This window comes from Cheilinus undulatus, linkage group 19 (assembly GCF_018320785.1).
Source record: "Cheilinus undulatus linkage group 19, ASM1832078v1, whole genome shotgun sequence".
Lineage (NCBI taxonomy): Eukaryota > Metazoa > Chordata > Actinopteri > Labriformes > Labridae > Cheilinus > Cheilinus undulatus.
The window spans coordinates 5176540-5189809 of NC_054883.1; the positions used below are offsets into that span (position 1 = coordinate 5176540).

Below are 13270 nucleotides of genomic sequence, written 5' to 3' on the forward strand. Positions count from 1 at the left end.
CAGAGGCACGGCACGCTATGAAGCCATTGGGAACTCTAGCCAGCATTACAAAGCCCCTCCTCTGAAAATAAACAAAAGCGCTAATGACATATCGCCTGTCTGTGTTTGATTTCCAGGCTCAGAGCAATAAAATAGACTGAATACATTTAAATGCTTGGGAATGTTCTTGGATGGAAGAATTAATTCCCTTAAATCTTGGTAAGCTGCTTCCCACTTCCTGTCTCTAAATTTGGAATTTTTTGTAACTTCATATGGTTATTTATTTTCTGCAAAGTCTTAGTTCACTGATTGTCAACTGGCGGCCTGGGGGCCATATCAGGCCCCCCAAAGCTTCCTGTCTGACCCCTGAAAGATCATTAAATTCAGAAACGGAAGAAAGAAGATGTTGTGGTTTAAGAGTATCCTTGGTTTTAAATGTCTGCAGCTGTTAAATCCATTCCACAAACAATTAATATTGAAACAGTTTGAAAATTTCTTAACATTTGATCTGTTACACAGAAATTTACTGTCATAATTATAAGATATTTTAAAAAGGGTTGAAAGTGGCAGAAGTGCTGCAAAAATGACCAGATTAAGTGGTGGACAGAGGTTAAAGAGTACCAAAAATGGATTATAAGTGGCAAAATGGGTTATAGAGCGGCACAAAGGGACAAAAATTGAGAGGGAAAAAGGGGCAAGAAGTATCAAAAATTGGTTACAAATGACAAAAAAATGTGCAAAAAAAGTAATGAAAAGGGGTTAAAAGTGGCAAAAATAGAAGAAAAGTGGTAAAATGGATAAGAGTGGCACAAAGGGGATAAAAAAATACAGGCAAAGTGGGTCAAAAGGGGTTAAAATCTTCCAAAAAAATTCTCAAAAAGGGGTTAAAAGTGGCGAAAATGAGTTAAAAGTGGCAAAAATGGGTAAAAGAGTGGTACAAAGGGGATAAAACATGCAGGAAATTTGGCTTAAATTGGTTAAGAATGGTAAAAATTGTGTTAAAGAGGTAAAAACTATCAAAAATTTCAGCATCTTTGGGTTCTTGAAAAGCTCTCTATAAATAAAATGTATTATTATTATTATTATTAGTATTATTAATAATAATAATAATAATAAAAATGGGTCAAAAGTGGCAAAAGTTTGTTTTAAAGTTGCAGAAATAAAATAATGAAAAGGGGTTAGAAAGGTGCAAAAATAGAATAAAAGTAGCAAAAATGGATACAAGTGGAACAAAGGGGATAAAACACGCAGGAAAAATGGGTCAGAAGGGGTTAAAATCTTGCAAAAAAAGGTTTAAAGAAGCAAAAAGGGGCAAAAAGCATCAAAAAGGGGTAAAAAGTGCCAAAAATGGGTTAAAAGTGGCAAAAATAGAAGAAAAATGGCAAAAATGGATGAGAGTGGAACAAAGGGGATAAAACATGCAGGAAAAGTGGGTCAAAAGGGGTTAAAACCTTGCAAAATTTGGTTAAAAGTGGCAAAAAGCGACAAAAAGTATCAAAAAGGGGTTAAAATTGTCAAAAATGGTTTGATATCGGTGCTAATTTTGGAGGGCCCATTCTCTGTGATTTTCGGGGGCCCATTCAACTCTTGTCAGGCCTGTCTCCTTGTGGCCTTCTGCATTAAAGATAATAGGGATAGATCTCACTGGTAATCACTACAAATGTTCTGCATTTTGAAAGAAGATACAAACACTAATACAATAATATTTCAATCAGACCAGAATATTTATTTATTTTTTGTGTATTTGAAAGTCCGGCCCCCAGAGTTTCTGTTGAGACTAAATCTGGCCCTTGTGTAAAGGTACTTGATGACCCCTGTCTTAGTTTAACACTGGTGTTTTGAGAAGAATGGCATGCTTTTTAAAGGGGGGTCAAATGTGTTTCTAACCTCTGAAACACTGTGTAGAAAATTTAAACCAAATGTGCAACATCTTTGTAAACCTTCATGAGAAAACAACATTAATTTTATCACACAGGTTGACAAAGGGTGATTTCCACTTGGCATTATTGAAGCAACAATAAAAGATGAAAAGCAAGGCTCTTTCTCCAAACATGGAAAGTATTAGCAGCTAATAAAGGCCTGAAAGAGTCAAATTAGCTCATTGAACAGCTTCACTGAACCACCTGGTGGGAGCCCTTGCTCTTAATATTCAGTAAATCAGTGTAAAACGTCAAGAAATTACAACCATCCCATGACCTCTGGGGATAAACTTGGTGTGCTGTTAACACAAATCGTCCTCATATCGTGCCTCTGAAGTACTAGCAGAGGAGATGGGAGCAGCTGGAAACATTGCTGGGTGACAATGAGAGAGATTCAATAAGCAGGATCAATATGCTTCGAATAAGTCTGGTATGTGAAGGCGCGCATGAGGTCTTTAAAGACAGAGTAGGAGGACGTGCAAAGCAAACAAGTGGGTGACACATGATGGTAAAAGGCAGCATTCCTGCTGTGCTTTCATCTGATTCACAAATGAATATTATTTGATCTTCACGACAACAAAAGCAGTCTCTGAGTCACAGGGACGTCACATATATCAAAGATGAGCATGAACTACATTAGGCATAAAGCTTTTCCAAAAGGCCACACAAATTCCATTCAGTCATCTCTGATCTTTTTTAAATGACTCAGCGGAGCTAACGTTATTGATTGGACCTGTCAAAGTTGGATTTGAGAGGAATTTTTTGTATGTTGGGAATATTTTCAATGGTTCTGAGACATTTTAGCAGGAAGATCTGGTTTTAATTAAACAAGAAAATCCTCTTGAAGTATGTAGGGAATTCTTAAGTCCAATTCTGCCCCGCCCAGACTTCATAAGGGCCGTGTAAACACCAGACTAATATGTCCATAGGTCAAAGTGTGTGTACTTGATAGACATCGAGTGTTAGCAGTGGTGGCTGGAGTATTATTCTCTAGGGGGGTGCAATTTCTCACAAATGGACTGGAAGTAAATCTTCCATTCCTTTTTTTTAATCTGGATGCTAACAATTTGAAAGATTTCCATTAACCGACACATAGATTTGGTGTCACAGTCACTCTAAATTTTTAAAAACATCCTTTTTTTAGTTCACAATGTTAAGTAAAATAAATACTTTCTTAAGTTAAGGGATGCAGAGTAATTATTTGATCAACAAAAGGGAACACAACATATCATCATTCACTCTTTCATTACTGGGGTGTATAATGAGGCACATTAAAAGGCGTGGCCTGTAAAAAAAAAAAAAAAGGTAAGTAAAATAGTGCTTGGTAGATTATTTCTTTGTTGTAATGCTTCTCTGCAATAAATCTTATACCAATGGGAAGCCTGTTTATTTCCCTATCAAGTGGTGCCACATTTGTGAGGATCATGCATTTGGGGGATGAGCAGCAGAGCTGAGTATGTGGGTTGCATCCATAAAATTTGCCAAATCTCCTCTGCCAATGCCAAACAGCTTATTTTGCTGCTACTGCTAAATCTTGTTTTGAGCTTCTGGTACCCCCAGGTAGAAGCTCACCTGAGAGCATGGGCCCTGCTACAGTGGTCAGCAGGTGTCTGCTGCAAGAATTAGCATGCCATGTTTGACTGGGGATGCTCTGATTCAGATTCCAGTATCGGAAAAACATCCAATACTGCTTAAAATGCTGGTACTGGTATTGGCAAGTACACGAGTTTATGCACCAATCTGATATCATTTGTTTGACTTTATTCTTAGCTTTGGTTAGCCATGCTAAATGTTAGCGCTATAAACCGGAAATCGATTCTTCTTCTTAGAGCAGCGAAGAAGAACCAAAAGACCCACTGCAGCAGCAGAGAATGGAGGCTGCGTGACAGTTTTTCTCTGAAAGTAATCGTTAAAATGCCTTCCAGACCGACACTGTCGTACATGACAAGAAGCGACACAGTTTATCAAAAGTGAAACAACTTCTGAACCATAAATCGTTGCCTCTTACTTGTCTTCTTGAAGCAAGCCGCTGTGCCTTCCCATTGACGCTATTGATGCCTTTGAATCCCGTGTGGCAGCATTTTCAGTGAGCCTGGAACTCGTCTGACTTTTGGGGACTTTAATGATTAAATCCACACCCAACATCGAACATCTTCATATCCATTTTAATTGCATTACGATTATTTATTACCGCTAGCTTGAATACTGACTCGAGTGCTAACCACCATATTGTTTACCCTTTGTGAGGATCTGTCAACCAATGGCAGGCTGCTCTGTAATCACATGACGCTGCCTGAATAGAGCATAAAGGAGAGAGAGAGCCTGTGATGCAGCCCCCTGTATTATCGTTATTTTAATATTTAGCAGTAAACTCAATAATCAGCAGGAAAACAACTTTAGGGTCACAGAGATGCTGTACATTATGATTTTATTTGTTGATCCACGTTCTGAGACAAATATAGGTCTAAAATAATTTGCTAGTCTGCACAGTCAGTCCAGAAAGTTCACACTGGTATCAGATCAGTACTCCTTGGTATCGGCTGATACCCAACACCTTGGTATCAGAGTTCTATCGGGATGGAAAAATGGCATCAGAACATCACTAATAAAGCTATCTCCAAAACTGAAGGCAATCTAATGGGGGATGTCAGAGACAGGCTGCGAAGTCGGCAGCTCAAGAAGATGGCACCCTGTCAGCACTTAGGAACTGTTGGCTGTCTTCTACGGATTTGTTTGCAGGACAATATGGCTGACGGCTCTCTGCCCAGACAACCCGGAACAGACTGCACACAGTCAAACACGGGTCTCACAGGGCTGCCAGGGCGCCTTCCATGACGGCCTTTCACTGCCAAGCTTGTTTACGCTGGTGTAGGCAACACATGCACTAGAACCTGAACATGTGGAGGAATGTTATGTTCAGCGATGAGTCAAGATTCTGCCTACAGCAGTTGGATCCTTGGGTCAAAGTGTGGAGGATGCTATGCTAATTGCTGCATCGATATATCTTTTGGTGGAAGCAGTGTGCTGTGTGGGGCAGTATCTCCCTCCCTCACTGGAAAAACAAGGCAGGTCATCATTGTAGGCAAACTCAATGCAAAGAGTTTAATTGCTAGTATGACTTGTTTCATCAGATTTCAATCATCTAATCCACCAAACAACAGCAAACAAGAGTTGATGGCAGAATCAGCTGTTTGGCATTGGCAGAGAGGATTTGGGCCATTTTTCATGGGCACAACCCACATACTCAGCTCTGCTGCTCATCCCACAAATGTATGATCCTTACAAATGTGGCCCCATTTAAAAGGGTACTAAACAGGCTTTCCATTGGTATAAGATATTGCCAAGAAGCATTGTTACGACAAAGAAATTATCCATCAAACACATATTTCCACAATAGAAACTGATTTTTTAATCTAAGGAGAGATTTTGGTCTAAATTAGTCTCATTCTTAAACATTGAAGCCACTAATGATCATAGAGAAACTTAAATGACAACACATACATGCACATCAAACGGTTGCCTACCAGCGAGCTGTTTGCCCATGTTCTCCAGCTCTTTTGAAAAGAGGGAGTCGCCCAGTAGCAGGCCCGTCTGCCCGACAGAGCTCCCACCTCTCACAGCCTTCAGATCAGCCTCCCAGACAGCCTGACGCTAGTTAGCATGGAGAACAGAGAGAGAGAGAGAAAGTCACATTAGACGTCAGACCCTTCAATTAACTCTTTATATAATTTTCTGCTTTTGCTGGAAATATCCAAGCCATATCTGCCGGAAAAAAGGGAGCAATTATTATTTTTATGGGCTTTAGAAAAACACAAGAAACCACAGCAAGTGGAGATGAAAGCAGAGAGCGTGCAGTGAGCTCTGTTAAGTGAATGCTGAATGCTAGACTGTCAGTAGTGGTTCAGGGCATTTTTGTACAACTATCAGAGAATCTATAGGAGCTTGTAGTCTGCTGGCAAAGAGCCTGACAGCAGCAAGAATTACACCAAAAGTTAGGACAATAAATCTGCCATTTCGGCTAGTTTTCTCTGAGCAATTGATAGCTATACTATACACAAGTAAAGGCAAAATAAAAACGTACAAAAGGCAGATTGGATCACTTTAAGGGGCTGCTTTGGCCCGTTTTGTTCCTACCTCTTCTGGCCCAGTTTATAATTTGGAAAGAGACCTGTTAGGCAGACTCAGGTTGCCAAGTCCTGTGATGGCAGCATGCCTAATCTTCCGATTTATTCCTTTGATAGCACACAAGTGGCCAGAGGAGCTGTTAAGCCAATGGACGAGGCTCACATGAGCTTCAAGCACAGGTGAGAAATAAAACCTGTCAGCCATAATTCCACATCCTGTATGTTTAGTTTACACTAGATAAGTTATGATTCCTCCGATGCCAGCACTTACTTCACCCGATGCGCTAAGCACTTAATGAGAGACAGAGTTCGCTTGACAAAGTGCTGACACGGAGTCTGGCTCTGGGAGATCTGGTGGTATACATATAGAGGAGCCTTCCAACAGCACTGAAAGATAAACCTGGGATAAAAAAGGTTCTTATTTTATGCTTCTATGGATTCAAAGTGGACTTAAAAGTCTGTTTCAGCAGAAGTAGTGGATGAAAAACAAGTTAAGTTTTGTGTTCAGATAAATGATGGATTATGATTCTCAGAGTCTCTATCATTGATCTCTGGGTCTGTCAGTGGCGTTCTGTAGCAGCAGAACCTCAGCACCACAAGCCAGTCCTTAATTACAGCCCTCATAAAGCAGCGAGGCGGGGCTGAGTATCACAACTGAACCCCCTCCCCAACTCCATTTCTTTCTCTTTGTTGGTGTCTCCCCCTAAATACAAGAGCATGACATCATCTTTTTCTCTGGCTCTTCTCAACTTTGACAGCAAGGCCACCAACAGATTCATAGTGTACGTTTCCAGAGCATATTAATTATCTTTATTATACAGTAAGTCATTACTTTATGAAAGAGGGGTGGGGATCACAGCAGAAGCCACAGTACAGTACAATACCATACATGATAAACTACAGCGTGATTCATTATGAAACTAAAATAGAACAATCCAGATTAATAGGATGTCCTGACGCCATCAGTATGACTTGACATGGCATGACATAGTATGATGCAATACGGCACTACACAAAATGACAGAATGCAGTATGATAAGACATGATACGATGCGACAAAGTACAACACGATTCAATGTGACACGGTATGAGATGGTACAACATGATGCTAAAAGATTCTCTACCCTATGGTGATGCCATAGGGCGCTGATCATCACCTGGTGGCCCGAAAGCTTTCTGTCCAGCCCCCAGAAGATCATTAAATTCAGAAAAGGAAGAAAAAAAATGTTGTTGGCTTGTTAAATCCACCCCAAAATGATTAGTATTGAAATAGTTTTAGAATGACATAACATTTGATTGTTCTTTATAGAAATGTAATTGTCAGCCATTATTAGTAAAAAGAAAGTTTAAATAGTGTAAGAGTTGGCAAGAATGTTGCAAAAATGGCCAGATAAAGTGGTGAAAAGGGGCTAAAAAGTGGCAAAAATGAGTGATAAGTGGCAAAATGGGTTGTAGAGTGGCACAAAGGGACAGAAAATTAACAGAAAAAGTTGTGAAAAGGGGTTGAAATGCTGCAAAAAAGGTAAAAGACGGAAAAGGAGAAAAGAAGTATAAAATATGGGTCAAAAGTGGCAAAAAATGCAAAAAAGTAATGAAAAGGGGTTAGAAAGTGGCAAAAATAGAAGACAAGTGACAAAAATGGATAAAGGAGTAGCACAAAGGGGATAAAACATGCAGGAAAAAGTGGTTTAAAAGGGGTTAAAGAATGGCAAAAATTAGGTTAAAGGGGCAAAAAGGGGCAGAAATATAGCCAAAATAGCCTGGCGCAGTAGTGAAAAGGTGTTAAAGAGAAGCACACAGGGGCAATAATTAGCAAGAAAGTTGGAAAATAGAGGTTAAAGAGTGGCCAAAAAAATGGGCGTTAAAAAAATGTAAAAAAAGTATCAAAAAGGGGTTAAAAGTGTCAAAAATGAGTTAATACTGGTGCTATGTGGGCAGGCTATCTACTTGTGGCCTGCTGCACAATAATTATCTATTATCTAATTTTTGTTTATTTGAAAGTCTGGCCCTAGAGTTTCTGCTGAGATTAAATCTGACCCTTGTGCAAATGTGCTTGATGACCCCTGCCATGGGGTATGATAGGATACAGCAGGATGTGAGGCTATACAATCTGATATGATACAATGTGATATGACACGACATACATGGTACAACACCACAGGAAAAAATGCAATATGATACAGTATGGTACCACCTGACATGGTAAGTTATAGTACAAAAGATACGAAATAGGGCAGGGGTTCCCAAACTTTTCAGCTGGTGTCCCCCAAAATAACGGCGTCAGAGATCAGGGACCCCCATCTACCCTTGAGGGGATAAAGTGCATGATGTTGCACAAAGCATAATGCATAAAACTTGCATTTCAGGTAGTTTTTTAAACTTTTACTCACATTTAAGCACAAATAACACTTGATAATACGTTTTATTTTTTAATTGAACTCTTTTAAACCACATTTTTACAATAGTGTATAAAATGTATGACTTAAACTTATACTACATTTCTCTTTGTTTTTTGGACAGAATCCTGCGACCCCCTTCACTGTCTCGTGACGCCCCCTGAAGGGTCCCGACCCCCACTTTGGGTACCACTACGATAGGGTAAGATGTGATGCAATACGATATCGTATGATGCAATTCGCCAACCTGACACACCAGATGGATGTGTTTCACACATTCCTCCGGTAAACCTTCCATAGACAGTGTTTGGGAATGGGCAGAGCCTTTGAAAAAAAACATGGAAGGTGTTTGGATGTACGTTCTGTCTGTCACATCTTTATGGGACACGTGACGTAGCCGCTACAGAGAAGTAAACTCCATAGAGAACTGCATAATGTGAACTATGGCGACTGTAGACATGTGAGTACACAACTTTTGGTGTTTTTGCAGAGAAGATGCTGTTCTTTTTTCTCTTTAACAAAGAAATGTTGTCAAGTTATGATAAAACTGACACTATCGCAGCATCCATGCTAATCTCTTCTGCCATAATTGCACCGGCCTCTTGTTGCTGTTTGCTTACATCATCACCCGAAAGTACTGCCTCTTACCCGCAATTCCCACATAGGATGACTGAGATGCTCACCGAAGCGCCGCAGGTTTGCTCCGACCGAAGGCGGGTGACCTCGCCCATTGGAAGTGTGCCTAGAGCATTGTGCCGAGGCGCGCAGCCCTGATCAGCAGGTAGAGATCACAGGAGAATGGTGTGCTTAGAGCGAGTCAGCTGGCCATCAGCTGATGATAATGCAGAATGCTCAATATAATGGCTGACAAGGCAATGAGACAATAGTCTCCAGGTTTTTGAGGATACCAATCTGATTTCAGGGGGCGCTGTTTGGCCCTACCCCTTCCCCACCCCTAGAATATTATTGGTACTGCTATTTGCAGCCGAAACTCATCAGGGAGCTAGAAGAGAAGATATTATTATTTTGATTGCCAACATTCTTACCATGTACAGTACTGTCCTACTTTAGTCAAAATAAAACACATCATTAAATTCTTACCGCTGAGATGTTTGTTTACAACGTTAGCATCGTAGCATCGCCTTGTGAAGTACAGTACAGTCAAGCACAAGCTTCATGTTTAAATGTGGGCCGATCAAAGCTGGAGTGCGGGCCACATTTGGCCCCCGGGCCATAGTTTTGACATCCTTGCTCTAAAACAAGACATGAGTGATACAAAAACCACACAAAATGATAGGATGCAGTATATCCAATTGAATCTGATGGGACACAAGCAATACACGGTCTGAATAAGGACCATCACTCTTGACTATTTGATAAACAGGGGTTTACAGCCTAACTTATGTACTGCTCCAGCCCTTTAGTCCTCTGTCCACCCCAGCACAGACTACACTTAAATAAGGCCCATATATCATCAACACTGAAGGCTAAGGCTGGTCCTGCTGTGCAGTCATACGGTCGGATAAACAAACTCAGAGTCTGCAAGCAATTCACCTCCCAAGATAACGTCAGTAAACAAACAGACAACAGGATCAAAATGTGAGTGTTGTTACATGAAGTTCGGTGTGGGTAAACAAATTTAGAAAGTCACCTGGAAGACGCCAACATGCAGATTGTATCATAATAGAATAGTATTGAAAAATCATGCACAAAACAGCCTGGTTCTGCAGTAAATAAAGGCTCAAAATAAACAAAAACAGGCTTGACTAAACTGACAGGACAAGAGTGCGTGATGAAAAGTGATTCAGGATACTTTAAACCAGCCATTGTCCTTATCAGAGACGACACATGACGTGAATAAACTTTAGTTCTTTGTTTGGATGCTGAGATCACATGCTTCAATCTTCACAGACAAAGAGATGACAACGAGTGCTTTTACATCTCCAAAATAAAGAGCTGTTATGATTTCACAATGACTTATGACTATATTAGTGTCAGTGGCTCAAAACCCAAGTTGTATAATCTTCCTCCCAGAATGACAAAACAAAACAAAACAAAAAAAAAAAAAAAAGAAAAAGAAAGAAGAGGGAAAAACCCTCTGGTGATGCTTCTGCCTGACTAACAAACAAGGGCCTCGCTTCTTTCCCAAATTGATTCCACGTTGAGGGCAAACAAGACAGAAAGAAGCAGAGAGAGAGAGGATGGAAGATTGGAGTTCAATATTTTATAGCCTGCATGTGTGCAGCTATATGTGTGTGGTCAGCAGTAATAATCACCACAATCTGGGGTTTGGTCCAACATTGCCCTCCGTACTACAAGAGCTGTCGGGCATGTGAGCATGCAGTCACAGACCTCAGACATGGCTGGGCTGAGTTGGAGGTTTGAGGCTTTGCAAAGCACGATTGATGAACTCTCTTATTGTGGGTATGCAGAGAAACATGGAGCCTAATACATACGCACAGGACCATGTTCAGCAGCACAGCACAGACAGGCAGGTATTTCAGGGGTTTTATTTAAAGGGTTTTTATTAAAAGGGTTTCTTAAACCTACAAGTTTAAAATCAACTCCTATCCTTCACTTAGAGAATGACAAACTGCATTAAAGGACTTTATTCTAAAACACAGCCATGCACACTGAAGAATAACCATGTGCACACAAGGTCAACCATAAGGGGGATAAAAGGGAGAGCTTTCTAGGATCCAGCTAACCTGGCGCCCCATGGAGGTCAGCAAAATCATGGTCTGTTGTAAAGTTAAGCTGCAATATCCATGTTTTATAATTAACCTGATTAATAATCACTCATCAAATCAACAAATATGTTTTTGTGCAGTGGTATACAGCCATCTTAAAAACAGAAATCGCTTTTCTTAAAAACAGAATTAAAATGGGTAAAAATTAAAAAAAGAAGTTGTGGAAAAAGTGGGGATATGCAGTGTAAAAATTCGATAAAAAGAGGCTGTGTGGAAATTGTGGTGAAATTGGATTTAAAAGTGGGAAAAAGTGGTTTAAACTTGCAAAAATGGGCATAACAAATAATGAAATTTGGTTAAAATGGGCAAAATTTAGCATAAAAAGTTGTAAAAAAGGAGTTAATAGTGAAAATAATGTTTAGAATGGGAAAAAAGCAGAAAATATTGTGGAAAAGGTTTTGAATGGACAAAAATGGGTTTAGAGTGGCAAAAATGTCTTAAAATTGGAAAAGATTGGTAGAAAAAGTAAAAAATTTGTTAAAATTTGTTAAAATTGGTGTAAAAGTGGTTTAAAAGTGGCAGAAACTGGTTAAAAAAAGAGGCAAAAATGGATCCAAATTTTGAAGAAACTGATTAAGAGTGGCAAATAATGGTAACAAAATTGGGCAGGAAAAAAGGATTTAAAAGATATGTGTAGTCTTGTAAGGCATCTGGGACCCCCTATAAGTGTCTCATGACCCTCATGTTGAGAACCACTGGTCTAAAAGAGAAGAAACCTCTCTATGGCTCTTGGTTAAACAACAAGAGCTGCCCATGATAAGTTAACTAAACAATTAATCATCATCACCCATCTAGTCAAAAACGGTCCTACTAGTCTGTTAAATTATTTCTCATTTATTTATTAAATTATTATTAATATTTTAATTAATTCAGACCAAAATCCTTGGGAATGTTGTGTCCAAGCTTTTATGCAGCCACTAGTGAGAGTCTGTAGCTTCAACTACTAATCAAATATAAAATGCAGTTTCTAAATGATGATTTTATTCATTAAACCTATCTGGTCATGTGTGAAAAAGTAATTCCCCCCCCTGTTAAATCATGAGTTAACTGTTATTAACCACAGATCTTGGAAAGCTGAGTTTAATTTCACTGGCCACACCCAGGCCTGATAACTGCCAGATTTGTTAAATGAAGAAATCACTTAAATAGAAGCTGTCAGACAAAGTGAAGTAGGCTACAAGATCTCTATAAGAAACACATAACGCCACGATCCAAAGAAATTCAAGAACAAATGAGAAACAAAGAGACTGAAATCTATCAGTCTGGAAAAGGTTACAAAGACATTTCCAAGGCTTTGGGACTCCAGCCAACCACGGTCAGAGCCATTATCCACAAATGGAGAAAACTGGGAACAGAGATGAACCTTCCCATGAAGCTACATCCATTTCCTGTGAGGCGTGGAGTCAGGGGCGGAATCAGCTCGTTCAAATAGCCTGAAAAAGTTTAAAGCCACAGACACAGAAACAGCTTGTTCTGTGCAGGGCTGAAACAGGATTTTTTTAGACATGCCAAAATCTAATACATGAGTGTTTTCAGCAACAAATGTCACAGGCATGTTTTGGGGACCTCTGAGACCAATATAAACTTGTCTTAAGGGTGTAAAAGATGTGATCTTTAAACCTTTAAACAGGTGGCAGAGGTCCGATCCTCCAAAAGGGGGCACAGAGAAAGAACGCTATTTTAGCACTTTCTACATTAAAAGGTTTCATGTTTTTCTTATAGCTTGTTTTATTATGTATTTATCAGAATCACAGCAATAGAGGAAGAAAGCTGAAGATTTTATAATAATAGCAGTGAGAGATGAGCTGATGTCTGAGTAAGAGAGAAAACATCCTCACAGATGTGAGCTTGTCAGCATCAGGATTTAATCTGCACATGTGTTGGAGGAACATCGTGTATAGAAGTGCTGAGTTAGTTTTATGCTAATCAAACAACATGATTTTGATTTAACCGATTACCAACACTACAAACATACAAGGAGAACTCATGTCTTTTAACAGTTCATGAGGAAAGCCCTGCTGGACTATCAAATATGTTTAAATGTAAGGCAGAGGCGTGTTTTTTAAACATTCCTGTACGCAGATCTCTCTGAAATAAAATCC

The 13270-nt window shown here is 39.6% G+C and overlaps 1 protein-coding gene across 1 annotated transcript in view; it reads right to left on the bottom strand.

The window, feature by feature from the left end:
• The window catches only part of c19h8orf34 (chromosome 19 C8orf34 homolog), a 130184-nt gene that overhangs the window by 19866 nt on the left and 97048 nt on the right, over positions 1-13270 (bottom strand). Inside the window, exon 11 of the mRNA XM_041814515.1 lies at positions 5423-5549. Coding sequence (XP_041670449.1) covers positions 5423-5549 — 127 coding nt within the window. The remainder of the gene's footprint in view (positions 1-5422; positions 5550-13270) is intronic.